This window comes from Leuciscus leuciscus (genome assembly GCF_965113295.1).
Source record: "Leuciscus leuciscus genome assembly, chromosome: 3".
NCBI lineage: Eukaryota > Metazoa > Chordata > Actinopteri > Cypriniformes > Leuciscidae > Leuciscus > Leuciscus leuciscus.
The window spans coordinates 59,479,795-59,498,218 of NC_138727.1; the positions used below are offsets into that span (position 1 = coordinate 59,479,795).

The following is an 18,424-nucleotide window of genomic DNA, read 5'->3' on the forward strand; positions in this document are numbered from 1 at the left end:
ATATGATGAAGAGTAGAGCCTGAGCTTCAGTCCAGAATGAGCAGAGAAACACAGATGATATGATGAAGAGTAGAGCCTGAGCTTCAGTCCAGGATGAGCAGAGAAACACAGATGCTATGATGAAGAGTAGAGCCTGAGCTTCAGTCCAGGATGAGCAGAGAAACACAGATGCTATGATGAAGAGTAGAGCCTGAGCTTCAGTCCAGGATGAGCAGAGAAACACAGATGATATGATGAAGAGTAGAGCCTGAGCTTCAGTCCAGGATGAGCAGAGAAACACAGATGATATGATGAAGAGTAGAGCCTGAGCTTCAGTCCAGGATGAGCAGAGAAACACAGATGATATGATGAAGAGTAGAGCCTGAGCTTCAGTCCAGGATGAGCAGAGAAACACAGATGATATGATGAAGAGTAGAGCCTGAGCTTCAGTCCAGGATGAGCAGAGAAACACAGATGATATGATGAAGAGTAGAGCCTGAGCTTCAGTCCAGGATGAGCAGAGAAACACAGATGATATGATGAAGAGTAGAGCCTGAGCTTCAGTCCAGGATGAGCAGAGAAACACAGATGATATGATGAAGAGTAGAGCCTGAGCTTCAGTCCAGGATGAGCAGAGAAATACAGATGATATGATGAAGAGTAGAGCCTGAGCTTCAGTCCAGGATGAGCAGAGAAACACAGATGATATGATGAAGAGTAGAGCCTGAGCTTCAGTCCAGAATGAGCAGAGAAACACAGATGATATGATGAAGAGTAGAGCCTGAGCTTCAGTCCAGAATGAGCAGAGAAACACAGATGTTATGATGAAGAGTAGAGCCTGAGCTTCAGTCCAGGATGAGCAGAGAAACACAGATGAAATGCTGCATGTTGCTTTATTTAACTGACAGTAACTGTGGAGTTGCTGATACAGTGACGTATAGTCACAACAAATCATGCATATAATTAACTGCGTGTTTTTCAGTAAAAAATCAGAAAATAAATGTGAAATAACTGTGTTTTAACTGTGTGTTTCTGTTAAAAAAGATTACTGAAGATTTCTGTAAAAGTATTTTGCACTTATTTAAATTTGGATATTTTACATTAATTTTACGGTTTTTGTATGGCAGCCGTTGCTGACAGTCATTTGACTGTTATTTTATGGGATTCTTTTACAATGAAGGTGTTTGATTGTAATAATTCAGGAAATAGCTGTAAAATAACAGTGTTTTTCTGTAAAACATTGAAGGGAAATTTCTGTAAAAGTTTTTTGCACTTTTTTGTTTGGCAGCCGCAGCTGACAGTCATTGACCGTTTTTTAAAGATTTTATTTTTTACAGTGCAGCGTACCCTCCTCAGACCAGACCTTCACTTGCCTGGTATCCACTTTCCCCCTCAGAAGGCAAGTGCGATACGCTGGTATAAGATACACGCAGTTGTGATCGGCAGAACCCAGGAGAGGGAGAGGGACAGATTTGTAGGCACCTTTGATGGAGCCATAACACTGATCAAGAATCTTCCCGTTTCTGGTTGGGCAGGACACGTATTTATAAAAACATTTTTAAATGTTGTTCTGCTTCCTTCCTTTTATCTCTGATTTAGTCATCAAAAACTGCAATCTGCATGGACAAAGGCTCTATGTACTTATTAAATTAGGTCAAAGTTTCATTCCTCCAAAATGATTCACTCGTTCTTTTTGAACATGCAGGAGGCGAGTAAATCTGTGCCATTTACATTTAATCATTTCAGAACACAAAGAAAATTATGTTCTGTGTCAACTACCATACAACACAACTACATACGGGGTGGTGGTGGCGCAATGGATAAGACACATGCCTTTGGTGTGAGAGACCCGGGTTCGAATCCACTGTGAGACACCAATGTGTCCCTGAGCAAGACACTTAACCCCTAGTTGCTCCAGAGGCGTGCGACCTCTGACATATATAGCAATTGTAAGTCGCTTTGTATAAAAGCGTCAGCTAAATGAATAAATGTAAATGTAAATGTAAATGCATACAACCAAGAAATGTCATGTTTAGTCATTGGAATTATAATATCAATAGAACATGAACTTCTATCTGCCACTAGATGGAGCCAGAGGGTTCAATAAGAGAGCTGTGTGTGTGTTTACTGAAGGTGCTGTACATCTATAATAATGCAATGGTGAACAGGACACCATTATGGTGATCTGGTGTTTCTTTTAGTTGGGCAGATTCTTGACTTTGTATGTGAGTTTGTGGTCTTTGTAACAACGTTTACCAAAACACATAATTTGATGTAAATCAAAACAAAAATAATCAGGTGATATAGTTTTCAGCGGCATAAAGTAGAATAATTCACTAATCTTATCACTGACCAAAACTATATAAAACATATTCTTTATCAAACTATGTTAAAACATATGTGGGGTATTTTGAGCTAAAACTTCACATACACACTCTGGGGACATCAGAGACTTATTTTACATCTTGCATTATAGCACCCCTTTAAACCTCATTGCCTCTGGCATGTATGTTGTCATGCCATATTTGCATATGTCCAATATAAATAAGAATTAAAGGTTTTACGTGCCATCCTGGATGAGATACTCAGAGTCAGACAGAGTCAGTAATAGAGCCTGGAAGAGCTAATATATATATATATATATATATATATATATTTTATATTACACAAATTCACAGCATCTTTTTATGGAGAGAAAAGTTTGTGTCTATTAGTACTAAAAAACATTTCCTGTTTGCATCACACCTGCAGGAGGCTCAAGGGTTTTGGTTTGACCGAGGGAATATACAGTAAATAGAGCAAAAGAAAAGCACAAGCTGACGAACATCTCATGATGATGATCTTTATCACACTGACCACAGTATCAAACCACCCTGCAAACACAAAGAGGACTGAGACACAAGCAAGTGTCTTTAACCTAGTAAACATAGGCCTACTATAATAAAGTAAACCTGGAGATGCTGCTTGTTTTATTAACATAATATTCCTAACTTAAACAATACAAATGTATTACATTCAAAACACAGGCATACTGTTCCCTTTCAAATGCTACAGTCGATGCTGCGCTGATCAGCACATTGGGAACGTCTTTAACGTGACCAGCTGTGAATGTGCAACACGTCAATGAAATTGACCAGCAACTTTTATAGCCTTGGGCGGTGACGTGAAGAGAAAATTAGTGATTTAAAAAACCAACGTGTGTGCCTCCGTGTTCACGTCCTATGGCTGAATCAGACACACAATTCTGTTTTTGTTTGTTTGGGGAAAGAGCATGCTGCCCTTGCGTTTGAGCCATCTAAAATATGATGGACTTTGAGAGTGCCGCCTCCGATCACTTCTCTCGTTATGATAAGCGTGTGAGAGGTTACTCGAGGTGGTGACTCGTGCAGTGCCAGATTACAGCTGGACTGCCCTCCTTGAGGATCTCCATGACGTTAACACGTTCATGGGGAAAACCTTATTCATCGTGCGTCTTTGTGCCCTCGACATCAACTTATTAGACTATCATGGGTGCAGGGGGCGTGTGGTTATACGATGATGCACCAGTCCGAAGAGACGCTTGCGGGCCGTGTATAATAATGTCCACGCTGGTGGGGGTCAGACTGGTGCTGCTCTGCACACTATGGCAGTGTTGCAGGCATACCAGGCTGATCTGCTTAAGAAATAAGAAAAAAAAGAAAGAAAAAAAAAAGTGGGGCTCAAAAGCAGAGTGTGGCGAGTTGCGCTCCCTCTCGTAGAGACTGGGGACCAGCTCGTCGCGCTCAGCAGCCTCATAATAGACCTGAGACAAAAATCCTGATTTTTTTTTTTTGTCCCAGGTCTGTGGGGGTGTGCCCCTTCGGGACGCGGCATGTAAAATACATCAATCAGCTCCTATCTGACACCCTCACAAAACCACTGTAACATCCCCGCCACCTCTGGTGATTCGGGGGGCAGCGGTTTCCAGCGAAATGTTGAATGGTCTGTTGTTTCCTGTTATCGCCCAGGACAGAACATTTAACATTCCCCCAAAAGGAAGTATTTAAATTGGTACCCCTTTAAAGAGACTTTGGCAGCGTGAAAGCTACTGCTGGGTATCTCTCTTTGCGTCCTAAAGACAGTAAAAAGGAGTACGTTGCCCTCCTTGTTTTAATGCTGTGGTTCCCACTACCGTGAAACAGGAGTAGGCGCATCTGCTGTCACAAAAGAAAGAAATGGGGAAAGCGTCCGTTTTTAGATCTTTGAGGCTTGAACCGTTCTGTCAGAATGCTCAAGTTCAAGATGCTAACTATCAGGAAGATTGTGTTGCAAATTCAACATTGAGATTGATTCTTCACGGTCGATCTTAAAGATGCATATTTTCCCATAGAAATATTGCATTTGATGGTGAAGTTGATTCGCCCATTGCTTTGATGGGCGAAGCTTACTAATACAGGGTCCTTCCATATTCAACCTAGCCATGTTACATAGACGATTGGCTGATACTGGCCCAGTCTCAAGAGCTTGCAATCCCCCGCTCATCTTCTCTCTCTGGGGCTGAGATGCAACGCCAAGAAGAGCGTTCTCTCTCCTGCCAAGAGGGTAACGTGCATGGGGGTTAAATGGGACTCTGTCACCATCGGGGGCACATCTGTCTCCCCCTCATGTCAAGACCATTTTAAACACCCTAAGCAACATCTGGCTAGGTCAGAACATTACATAGGTCTCATGGCACCCACAGTGATCCCTCCGGGCCTTTTGCACATGAGACCACTTCAGTTGTGGCTCAAAATCGGGGGATTTCATCTATACAATCCCTAAAGGCAAATAAGGGCACGCGCTGAGTGCTTCGTGTCCTTTCTAAAAATACATGTTTATGGTAAGGGTTACGCTCTACGGCTTCATTCCCTTTCTACGTGGTTCAGACCCCGCTTCCTTGCCTTGGCTCCCACTCTAGGTGTGTCTTGTCGTCGCAGAATGCTAACGTCAGACGCCTCCCTGTCGGGCTGGGTAGCGGTCTTAAGTGGTCGTCCAGCCCAAGGGATCTGGGGAGGCATCATCTTGATTAGCACATCAATTGCCTTGAATGGATGGCTGTGTTTTTGGCCCTGAAATACTTCCTCCAGCAGTTAAGGGGCTATCATGTCCTAGCGCAGGTGGACAATACTATGGTAATCGCCTACAAAAATCGTCAGGCGGACTGTGTTCGCGCCTTGTAAACAGGCGAGCGCAGCAGGCTCTGCTTTAGGGTCAGGACAAGTTCCTGTCCCTTAGGACGATTTACATCCTTAGGAGTCCTGGCCAAGGTTCGTCATCAAGGGTCCTTGCCTTTTACTGATAGCGCCTTGTTGGCTGAACAGAGTTTGGTTCTCGGAAACAATATCTCTCCTCGACAGCTCGCACTGGGCGATACCGAACAGGACGGACATTCAGTCTCAAACGCAGGGGACAATATCCCCAGCCCGAGTTGTGGAACCTTCATGCTTGGCCCCGGAAGGGTACCTGCCTAAGGTCCCCTTCTCTACCGTACATCCGGTCACTCTTGAGGCCTTCTGCCCTCCGCCGTTCACAACGCCGGATAAGCAGAGACTCAGTCCGTACTCTTCAGCCCTACCTCCACCGCACTAGCCAGTGGCGTAAGTCAGAGCAACTATTTGTTTGTCATTGTGGCCTTAACAGAGGCGGCCGCCACAAAAACGGACAATTTCACATTGGGTGAGGGATGCTATTGCCCTTGCCTATGAGGCGCGCGGTTAAGCTTTGCCAGTAGGCATCAGGGTTTATTCTACTAGGGGGGGTCACTTCTTCCCAAGCCTTGGCGGGGGGTGCTCCACTACAGCATGTTTGTGATGTGGCAGGCTGGTCCTCTCCGCACACATTCATAAGATTCTATAGTCTGGATGTTCATGCCACGTCGACATCACAAGCTCATGCCTGAGACCTTCACTACATAACCGTAAGGGGTCCAGACACCTACAAGCACGGCGGCGTGGGTATTCTCGTTCCCAATGCGCTGAGCAGTGCAGCATCGATTGTAGATTTTGAAAAGGGAATGTCTCGGGTTACTTGACTGAAACCCTGTTCCCTGAAAAAGTGGAACGAGATGCTGCGCTGTATTGCAGTGCTGAAGATGTCCCAGGACTGCTCTTCAGACAAAAGACCTGTCAATGCAGCTGTGGCTCATCTATTTATAGCTTTGCGGCGGTCCGATGATGTCACCGCCCAAGGCTATAAAAGTTCCTGGTCAATTTCATTGACGTGTTGCACATATATTCACAGCTGGTCACGTTAAAGACGTTCCCAATGCGCTGATCAGCGCAGCATCGACTGTAGCTTTTGAAAGAGAACAGGGTTACAGTCAAGTAACCCGAGACGTTTCATTGACTTGTGGAATAGTTTTCATTTAGTTTGATCTGTTTTTAAAATAGAAAAATGGTCAAATCACACATTAAATAATTTGTTGATCATTCATTATTTTTTGTCTTTTCCTCAATTCATCACTTTCATTAAATGTTGAAGGTGAATTACTGAATGATCAGCTGTTAGTCTTTATTGTCTTCTGTTCATCTTCTGTCTCTCTGTTCAGTCTCATGTGTCTCTCTGTGGGTTTCCTGAGTAAGTGTGTTTAATTAAACTGAACTGAGACCCTCAACCTTCACATGTTTTCTGTGGCTTTGAGCTGGACGGAAAAAAACTGCCTGTTCGTCACACAAACACAAAAACACCTCCAGTGTTCATGAGAAACTTTCTGACCAAAACTTTTGCTCATATCAAAAATAATTTCCATTTATTAAATATCACAATAACAACAAATCATTTCAAAAGATGAAAATGAAAAAAGATGAACTATTGATGAGACTTTAAATAACCTGATTGTTAGTAGTTTATATGCATATTTCGATCAGTCGTGAATGTGATACAAAGTAAAATGCATAAAATTATAAAATTATTAGTCAGATTTCAGACTCAGACTTCCTCCTTTGCAGAGTTTAAACTTTTCTCGCTGTCTTTTATGATATTAATAATTATTATACTGTATACTGTATCAGTCATCAGTAGGACAACTAAATTCAGTCAATGGCATCCCATGACAATATTTGACATTTTAAATATAATTTTTTTAAAAATAAAAAAAAAATAAAAAAAGAAGTAAATAATCTCTCTGATTCTACAACAGTTTTGGGTAATAAACAAGAAACAATAACAAAATAGTATACTATATATCCCAATGTTTATTTTTCAATTAATAAAATATGTTTCTACAGTAAAACTTACATCAGAAAAAATGACGTCAGTCCCAACAGAGCAAAATATAAATTAATAAATAAATAAAACCCTTAGCAAAAGTATCTTGCATGTACAAATCTAAAGCAGATCAAACACAATCAATATTCAGAGAGAGATGAGAAAGAGAAAACAGTAAAGCAAACAGCTTTAAGAGCTGCTATTAAAGAGCCTTTATTAACTAAACGTGTCTCTGGATTTGGACTGGACACTTCACAGTATTTTCTAGAAGTGTCACTCAGGGGTTTTATTTCCTGTTTTATTCACACCCTCAGATAAACTGAGATGACAAACTCTTTACACACACCAATAAACCTCTGACGCAACTGCTATTTTAAACATGTGAAAGAAGAAACATGAGCAGAATTTATAAAGTGTCTCATGATTCAACAGACTGAACTGAACGACCCTGATCAATAAACACGTCTTTAACACTAAATTATGGATTAATTACATTTTCATTTAAACTGTGAGGATAAGCGTAAATACAATATATATATATATATATATATATATATATATATATATATATATATATATATATATATCATAGTCTATTTGTTTAAATACTGGTGTAATGTGTGCTGATCTGTGATCTGTTATAAGTGAGTTAGTTGAGTCTGTGGTAAATGACCGTGGCGTAATCAGAGTAAAGCTCGTTCTTACTGACAGTGACTGAAGCTTCACTGAGAGACTCTTCATGCTTCTTGAAACTGACAGACGTGTACAGGAGCCCATCAGAGGGGATTGTGGGTAACTGTGCAGTAGACTGAACTGAAGTGTGTGTGTGAGCGTCACCTCGTCTCTTGTGTCTTAATTTACACACAGTCAGAGTGAATCCACCAATCAGCAGCAGACTCACACACACACAAATAATGATGATCATGGAGGAATCTGAAAATAACACACACACACACACACACACACACACACACACACACACACACACACACACACACACACACACACACTAAATAGAAAGCAAGACACACGTGAATGAAATAATATCTACACAAATATTCAACTGAGGACACTCAGGTCCAATTTACATAGTTAAAATGAATAAGATGAGTTAAAGTGATGTCTAATCTGTAAACATAAAGCTGCCCTGTTTCTGGTTTTGTGGCTATTTAATTATTTACTTTGTTTTTATCTGTTTTATTTTGAGAAATGTCCATGAAATCCAACTCAGTGTGCTTTTATATCCAACATAAATATGTTTTAATATAAAATAATATGTATTTAAATAAATTATTTTTAAAAGATGTTAGTAACATTTGTTGATCACCTGGCCAACATCACTGAGGGAGTTTTCATGCACAGCTTCATTCATTCTATTTTACTTATTATTAAGGTTACAGTAGAATGATTGTGTTTCAGTCTCTCGTCTGCAGATCTGCACGTTCTACTCCATCTCTCTCTATTGAGTCTCATGTGGTCTTATTGTGGGTTTCCTGAATAAAGAATGCTAATTCTTCACATCCAAATTAAACTGAGACTGTAACGTTTAGTCAGGCAGGAAGATGACGAGAGGCTACACGGATCTAATATGCAGCACTTTTAACTTTATATATAAATCTAAGCAAAAATACAACGAGCAGATAATCCAAACGAGGCAAAACAAACATACTTTAACAGTGTGCGCTATACACAAACAACGGCAGACAAAGAACTGAACATATATGTATAATAGTATATGTATAATTAGAACTAAACTAGGAGCAGGTGAAATGAAACAGTGAGTAACTATGACAACAGAATGAAACCATGACAACCAATGAAGCAGAAAGGAAACAATATACAAACTAAGGCCCTGTTTACACTAGTGCGTTTTCATTTTAAAATGCATACATTTTGCTACAGTTACGCCTGGCGTCTGCACTACTCCTGAGTTTTTGATCCTTGAAAATGGAGACATTTGGAAACACTGCAGGCCGCGTTTACGAGAACTACTGTAGCTCTGCAGTAACATGAGTGTATTTCAGTCTCTCGTCATAATTGTGTTCATCACAAACACAGTGAGAAAAAATAACAACATACTGAAAACACAGACAATCTGGACAGGATTATTTCTCAGAGGTCCTGTAAGTTAGTTAGTTTTTTTGTTTTTTTATGTAGTGAGAAGTTATTAATATCTTAATGGTTCATACGAGTCATTTGTTCATGAATCGGACAACACTGTATGCATATTTTAAATAGCATAAAACCAAACAATGGAGTGGAAATGCTTTTTCTTTCCCCTCCCCTCACATCGGTAGACTCGCCCATAACCGATTGTTAAAGTGTTGATATGATAGAAGATACAAATAAAAAAAACTGTCTTACCGTTGTTGATGCTTAAATGCACTTTAGTGAAGATGTGTGATTCTCCTCCTTCACGTCTCACTACTGGATCCACTGCAAACAAACAAACACAGACATTTAAAGGAATAGTTCACTTAAAAAAATGAAGATTCTGTCATCATTTACTCAAGCAGACAGTTGATGGACCCCATTGACTTCCATAGTATTGTTTTACCTATAAGTCAATGGTGTCCATCAACTGTCTGGTTGCTGACATTCTTCAAAATAACTTCCTTTGTGTTCAGCAGAAGAAAGAAATTTATACAGGTTTAGAACAACTTGAGGGAGAGTAAATGATGACAGAATTTTCATTTTTAAGTGAACTATTAAAGCAGCACTAAATAACTTTTCCTCTTCGGTCCCCCTACAGGTTGGAAGTGGAATTGTCCATTACCGCTGTCGTAAATAATTTAGCCTATCTCAGCCTACTGTCACACACACACTCGCTGTTTATCCAGCAGTGGCTTTGGAATGAACGATGTCCACAGACAAGGTAGAGTATGTTGCATGATTTCATGAAAGTATGATGTATTGCGACGTCAGAAACGAAGAAAAACTAAATAATGACTATTGTAACGCTTGCCGTAAAGCAAGTCAAATTTGTAGTTTCTTATGTCTCATTTGAACTACAGAAACGCGACCCGATCTGGCAAACTTGCATAGTGTGGTTATAGCCGATAGAGGGCCGCAAAGCGAATGCAGAAGTGCCGTTCACCCTGTTACGACTTGATGAACCACTGATACGATTTTGGAAACATTATTTTAAGGTAAAAAAAAAAGTAATTTAGTGTTGCTTTAATTTCACACACTTGTTTCTGAATATACTGTATTTACTACAATGAAATCATCTGAGTTCACTCACTGAAGAGGTCGAGCTGAATTTTGGTGGTCAGGGAGATGAAAGTCAAATGTGTGTCTCTGGTTTCTGCTCCACACCAGTAAACTCCAGCATCTCTCACGCTCACATTACTGATGCTCACTGTAAAAACTCTCTCTTCATTTCTCTCAGATGAAGGACTCATTTCTGTCACTGCAGATGTGCTGATGTTTTGACAGATGTGATCATCATCCTCTTTGCAGAAATGAACTTTATGTTCCTCTGGGATCTGACAGGTGATGCTGACTTCTTCACCAAGATGAGCAGATTCAGTCTTTGTCTTTGGATATTTTGCATCTATATATAAAAAAAAGCAGCAACAAACAATTAGATAAAAATCTGAGCAAATACTGGATATGAGATAAAGTATTTCTGGTTCCTCACCGTCTCTGACGTACAGCTGAAGTTCAGTGAAGCTCTCAGTATAGTGAGACACATTCACTCCACATCTGTATGTTCCTGCATCTGCAGCTTTCAGCTCTCTAAAAAACACCATCAAGACTCCTGCTCTGGTGTCGTCATATAAAGAAACATCTCCATTCTCCATCCATTCATCCTGAACTCCTGGATTCTTCCTCTCTGAACATCCATCTGATTCTTTACAGATGTATTTTGGCTTGGTTTTGTGTTGAGGATGTTCACACTTGATCATCATACGACCTCCTGAGTGGCCAGTCGCTCTAGACACGCCCACTTTAGCTGTCAATCACAAATATCACATCTAATTAATTTTGCAGCAAGCAGAATGTTTTACCAGATAGGATTGAGAGTTTAATCTACTTACTGATAACATGTAGATGAACAGTATTAATAATGGAGTAACTGTACGAGTGTCTGTTGATCCAAACTCCACATAAATAAACTCCTCCATCATCTGGAGTCACAGCAGTAATTCTCACATTGAAGAGATTTTTCTGTTTCTCATCAGAAATTCTGAATCTTTGTTTATTTTTCCATGTATCAGTGGCATGTATCAACTCTTCAATTGAGTCTTTTCCTTCTTTGAATATGATCTTGGGATCATTAATATGATTCTGTGAATATTCACAGCTGAAGGTTTCAGTTTCTCCAATATTCACCATCACTCTCTTTGACTCTTTACAACATGAATCTGTCATTCACAAGATGAAGAAATATATTTCACTATATTTCACTTATATAAAAGGTTTGAAATGATCAATAGTTTTACAAAACAAAAACTTTAATCTTAAAATGACTGACCTTCTTCCACCTTCAAAGTCATATAAATGTACTGCTGGCCAACAACTCTAATCCAGTATCTTCCAGCATCTTGTTCAATTAAATCTCTGATGTAGATCATGAGTTTTCCCTCATTGTTTTTAAACAGTGTGAATCGCCCTGCATTAATCCATTTATCATGTGTCCTATAATTTATTATTGTTCTCCACTTAGGTGATTTGGGATAATCATTTTTAGATAATTTGGCCATATATTTAGAGTTACTGGACCAAATATTCCCTGATCTAACAAGAAGACTTCCTCCAGAATATCCAGTGACACTGACGCATCTCACTGCACCTGTCAATCAGATTGATACTGTGATCAGAAACCTCATGAACAGAAAACAGCATCATTACTGCAGTGATGAAAGAGAAAAGCTCTGACCTGAGATCAGGGAGAAAGTGAAGAAGATGAGGAGGATCTTCATTGTGAGTTGAGTTCAGTCTTCTTTATGCTGAATGTTCTCTGTGTGAATCTCTCTGTCTCTACATCTGTCTGCTTTAGTTCCTTCCTCTTTCTTCAGCTCTTTATCAGTAATGATCAGCTTTACTGGCTCCTCCCACCATCAGCACTGACTGAATATTACATTAATCACACTGAAAGAGCGCCACCTAGTGGAGGTTACAGTGTCTGAGACTAAATAATTTGGCATCCCCTATTTGTGAGTGTAGCCATGCATATGTACATTACAGTGTTCTCCCATGAATTGGCAGATGGTTGTAAATAGCGTATGCTATGTGTGTATTTTTTAGACTGTCATAATGGGATTAACTTTCCCTGTCCCTATGTGTGTGAGGCTATCTGGATCTGTCAGTGTGAATATGGACAATACATATTTAGTTAAGTAACACTTTTGGACTCTATGCCATCTTTTTCTTCTTATGGTGTGTAGTGTTCAGCCTGGATAGACTTGATCTATTCCAGGTGATGATGACGTGAGAGTGTAGTGATGGAGGTGTGTGTTCAGTGTTCATGTCTAGGAGATGGGTGGAGTGTTCAGTGTTCATGTCTAGGAGATGGGTGGAGTGTTCAGTGTTCATGTCTAGGAGATGGGTGGAGTGTTCAGTGTTCATGTCTAGGAGATGGGTGGAGTGTTCAGTGTTCATGTCTAGGAGATGGGTGGAGTGTTCAGTGTTCATGTCTAGGAGATGGGTGGAGTGTTCAGTGTTCATGTCTAAGAGATGGGTGGAGTGTTCAGTGTTCATGTCTAGGAGATGGGTGGAGTGTTCAGTGTTCATGTCTAAGAGATGGGTGGAGTGTTCAGTGTTCATGTCTAGGAGATGGGTGGAGTGTTCAGTGTTCATGTCTAGGAGATGGGTGGAGTGTTCAGTGTTCATGTCTAGGAGATGGGTGGAGTGTTCAGTGTTCATGTCTAGGAGATGGGTGGAGTCTAATCTATAACAATTGTGTTGCATAATTTAGTTCCAGTTCTACACTGGGATATTATGCAGTGGTGTGCTACTGTGAGATGTGAACGGCCTCTTGGGTCTTCACACCGATCTCCAGCATCTCAGGTTATGGAGCAATACCACTGTTTTGTCTTGATGCAAGTGGGACCGAACACCTCCCTGGCATCTGTTCTCCAAGGAATTGCAGTGTTTGCTTTAGTTGGTCTCTTGACCCTTGACCTTTTAATATTGGATTTTGTATGGGCTGTTGTAACAGAGTTATAACAGCCAGACAAGCAAAGAGAAAAGTGTCATGATTCTGCCCTGGTGTCTTTGTATTTCTAGTCTTGAGGCAGGATCATGACAGACCCATGTTTTATGTGCAAGCACATGGCCTTGTGTTTGGACCATGTGCTTGTGTTGTCTCGTCACCTAGCCCCGCCCCCCTTGTTATCCTCATTTAGTCATTATTATTCAATCTGTGTCACCTGTTGTGTTATCATTAGTCTCCCTATTTAATCCCCTTGTGTTTGCTGTCCTGTGCTCGTTCATTGTGATACCTGTTGTGATACCTGTTGTGATACCTGTTGTGATACCTGTTGTGATACCTGTTGTGATACCTGTTGTGATACCTGTTGTGATACCTGTTGTGATACCTGTTGTGATACCTGTTGTGATACCTGTTGTGATACCTGTTGTGATACCTGTTGTGATACCTGTTGTGATACCTGCCTGTGATACCTGTTGTGATACCTGTTGTGATACCTGTTGTGATACCTGCCTGTGAGTACTGTGTCCAGTGAATAGTCTTGCCTTTGTTTTGCCCCCTTGTGGGTTTTGTTTTCTGTTTTATTGTCAATAAATAGTGTGTAGAGTATTCTGTCTGCGCCTGGGTTCATCTCCTTTGAGATTCATAACAAAAAGGTTATCTGATTATGTTGGTTGTGTTTTGACATAATAACAGCATAAGATTCAGCTTTTCAATATAATTCTAAGGATTTCTTAAAAGTTGTTCTGATATAAAAAAAAAATATATATATATATTTATAGACACATCAGCCTCTGAATCTCAACAGTTGTGACCATCAAAAAGCATTCTGCAGTGCATTCTGGGTGCCACTAATCAAATCTCATTTGTGGTTCCCATCATTGTCTTAGTAATTTCCTTTATTCTTACTTTTTTTTTCTTTTTTTTTCTTTTTTTTTTTCTTTTTAGTAGTGTAAAGTGATCCACTGGAGGCAAGTGTAAATGAGAACCCAAGTGCAGTTTATTATAAACAAAACCAAACATGAAACAAAAACATGGCGTGGAATGAAAACTCAAAACAAGACATTAACATGAACAAGCCCAAACAGTGGTCTTCAGGAAACAATACTACTTGACCAAGACACATCTTCTTCTTTTTTACTACCTTTGTATTATACCACCACCAACTGTACAGGAGTGTGTAATACCATCAACTTCATAGAATCTTAGCCTTGAATTAATAATAAAAATAAATAAAAACTTATATTCTTTTCATTATACCAGTATTATTAAGAAAAATAAATAAAGCGTCAAGTCTCTCCTTTTTCATACCCTGTTCTTCAAGTATATCATGTATTGAGTTCTCTCCTTCCATTTCCTGCCAATTTATTCTACTATCATTATATTTCTCACATACAAAAAGTACATGATTTACATCTTCTTTGTCTCGGCACTCTATGCATAAACCAGTACCATTTAGTGATGGTGAAATGAAGCTTTGTGAAGCACTGGGGCTTTCCCTCTCGACTGTATGTAAAATGGTTCATTACTCGAAGCTTTTCAACACATTGCTCACTAACGACATCTTGTGGTCAAAAGGTGGAAAAGCTTCCTTTCCGTCCCAGTTTTTTTTTTAAATCACTTTCTGCTCTGTAAACCACAAAGCAATACAATTAATCCTCATAATTCATGTTAGTGTTGATGTAGTTCTTATACAATGTATGAACCAACAACTGTATGAATTAATTTATGAAAAAAATAATAATAAATGGGACTAATTCACTTATACAGAAACAGTTCTTATGAATCTGCTTTGATCTACAAATGCAGCCTTATTCACATAAGCTTTAGCCTCAGTCCTAATCCTACGAGTTCATAGGCAAGGCTCATGTAGGGATATATAATCAAAATAAAAGAAAATTGTTGTGGAATGGTGAAGTGCTTGTGAACTGGGTAGTGAAAGTGCTTGTGAACTGGGGAGCTGGCATTTTATTTTGTGGGTAATTGAATAAATTTAAAGAAACTTGTTCAACAGTGTGAGGGCTAAGTCTATTTCTTTTTGTATTCACTACTACCGAAGGGCATGACACTCGAAACCTGCTCAAGGGGTTCATGCTATTTTTGAATATGAATACGAAGCAGTCACGTGACTGTGTGTGGAAACGAAGCTTCGGACGTCACAGATCACGTTATGGCAAAACGAATCAAGCTCCGATTCACTGCTTCAGTGTGTGATGTTTTGTTTTTTTGATACAAGCTTCGAAGCCTCTGTGCCGAACGTCACATCACTAATACCATTACCTACTATTTCTAAAGTAGCATTCAATTCTGTGTGACCTACTCTAAGTCTGGTATAGACCACTTCTTCTCTTCTGTGTAAACTCGACCAAGACACATGGCAAACATGAGGGCTTAAATACACAGACTAATGACAAGTTAAGGGACACCTGTGAACAATGATCAGACAATTAACCAATGACAAGACACATGGCAGGATCACATGACAAACAGGGAAACACATGACAGACAAGTAGCTTGTTTTCTAATGTTCAGAGTTGATCTGTTTATCTGATTATGCTGTTTGTCACCGTTTTGTGGCATATTGAACATTGTCAAAAGACACATCTTTTTCGGCAAGCTCTGCAACCAGTAAAATGATCTTAATTTTCATGACAAAACAAATCTTACCTGTTTAAATACTGAGATTTTAGTGATGATGTGAGATCCACACCAGTATTTCCCAGAATCCTCTTCTCTCAGATCAGTGATGTTTACAGTAAAGACTCCTGTAGTAACATATACATCAGGACTCTCAGTCAACCAACAAGGCAGATTCAATGCAAACGATTAAAATAAAACAATTCAAATTAAAGGTTAACATAAAGTCACGTGACAATGTAAAAAAAAAAAAAAAAAAAGATATACATACAACCACCATAATTGATACTCAGATCATCAGAGGATCATCAGCTGAAGTCTGAGTCTGATTGATGCTTCACTTTAACAGGCAGTTCTGGATTCAGCACCACGGACAGCAGCTGTCAATCAAACTTCAGCATCACTGATGACAGATTAACTACACACACTGGACAAAGAGTGAATGCTGAGACTTCAGTCCTTTCCTTCTTCTCTACATGCAATGTGTCTTATTTTGCATCTACTCTATCAACTACCATACCATAAACCTTTACAATACCTAAAACCAAGACACTGTGTTTAACAGTCATTAACACATGTTTGCCGCTAGATGGAGCCAGAGGTTTGAATAAGACATTTGTGTTTGTGTTTACAGTCTCAGTTGATGCTCTTAAACAATCTTTTCACAGAATACTAGTTCAGTGCCGTTGTTGTCTCTACTTAAATGATACTCTCTGTAGATGCAAAGTTCACTTCACTTGTATTATAGAAGCAGGAGAATTTGCTCTTATTCGTCACAGAAGTCGGTCAAAATCGTGTTGGCTCCTGTTTCCTATTGTATTACACTTGTTAAACCTTTATCTTGTGTTGACCATAAATGACAGACAACAAGACGGTAAGAAAACTGTCCCTGCCGTATTTCCTTTGCCCAAACCTGTTCGAGTTCAATCTTGTGTAACAACAAGTGTGCGCAACCATTAAAGAAACAGAACAGAAATTATACATCAGAAAACATGGGAAATAATACTGAAATATATATAAACACAGGAAAAATCAGAATTGACTCTCAAAAAAAGTAACTTTCAGTTATTAAATCAACACTTTAAGCTAACAATAATAATATACACATTATTGACATATAAAATAGGCTATTACACTCTCCCTAAAGGAATAATAATTTTTAAAAAAACTTTATTTTCTCTCATAATGTGTACACATAGCCTAGTTTGATATAGGCCTACTGTCATTTTGTGTAATTTTGATATTTATTTTTTGAAGTTTGAGTACAATACAACTTTGTCACAACAAATGTTTAATATAGTACTGTATATATTGTATAATGAGGCATTTCATCATTTATCAGTCATTTAACAGTCTTTCTTGAATTTGTGAAGATACCGTGACATTCACGAGCCTCAGCGCAAATAAAGTGCCATAAAATCACATTTAAAAAAATCTAATAAAGTACCATAAAAGTAAATCATACGCTTCATGATGCATAATTCAAGTCTTCTAAAGACATACAACAGCTTTATGTAAAAAACAGGTCTAAATGTATTAGATTTTTCATATTCCTCTCTCTGATCTGTTCTTATGATGATTCACCAGTCAACTTTGTTTACATTCAAACGGACTATCAGCGCCATATAAGGAGAAAAGGGAGGAGTTGAAACTGCACCTTAACCTCATTGGCTCTCACATCTTTGTCGTTCCATATTTGAATATTCAGAATCTAGAATAAGAACTGAAGGCTCTATATGCAGCCGTGGGTGAAATAGACCAAGTCAGACGAAAACCAGATGCAAATAGGCATTATTTATTCAGACTGTTGTTTACAGACAATGTTGACATCTTTTCATCACAGATTCAAGTTCAATTCTAAACATAAAAAGAATTTTAGATAACCTGACTAAAACTTATTGGAGAAAGAGCATGTTAATGTTATACATAATTGTTATAATTGTTCATACAACAAACAAATTCACATCATCTTTTTATGGAGTGGAAAGTTTGTGGCCATCGTTAATTACACTTAAAAAAAAAAAAAATTTATCACACCTGCAGGCGTGAAAAACTCAATACAGAGAGCAAAAGCAAACCACAAGCTGAAGAGCATTTCTTGCTGTTGATTTAAAGCACACCAATCTATAAAGCAAGTCTCTTTATCCAAGAACCTTTATCATAATCATTCATTGCTAACGGAATCTAAAATATTCTTGTAAACATTCTAACACAACTATAAAGACTCGTCATTTTGCCATGTTTTAATCTGTTTGCTGTCTGATGAGGATCTCACACATAATATCTCTGTGGGTTTCCTGATTAAGTGTGTTTAATTAAACTGAACTGAGACCCTCAACCTTCACATGTTTTCTGTGGCTTTGAGCTGGACGGAAAACACCGCTAGCCTAGCTTAGCACAAAGACTGGAGGTAAACGGCTCCAGCTAGCATACTGCTCCCAATAAGTG

The 18,424-nt window shown here is 39.0% G+C and overlaps 1 protein-coding gene across 1 annotated transcript in view; it reads right to left on the minus strand.

Moving 5' to 3' along the window:
• Positions 1-18,424, minus strand: part of LOC309495541 (polymeric immunoglobulin receptor-like) — a gene marked incomplete at its 3' end in the record, with an annotated part of 73,269 nt that overhangs the window by 46,811 nt on the left and 8,034 nt on the right. Inside the window, exons 6-7 of the mRNA XM_082165323.1 lie at positions 10,826-11,140; positions 10,427-10,738 (exon numbers count right to left, since the gene is read on the minus strand). Coding sequence (XP_082021449.1) covers positions 10,427-10,738; positions 10,826-11,140 — 627 coding nt within the window. The remainder of the gene's footprint in view (positions 1-10,426; positions 10,739-10,825; positions 11,141-18,424) is intronic.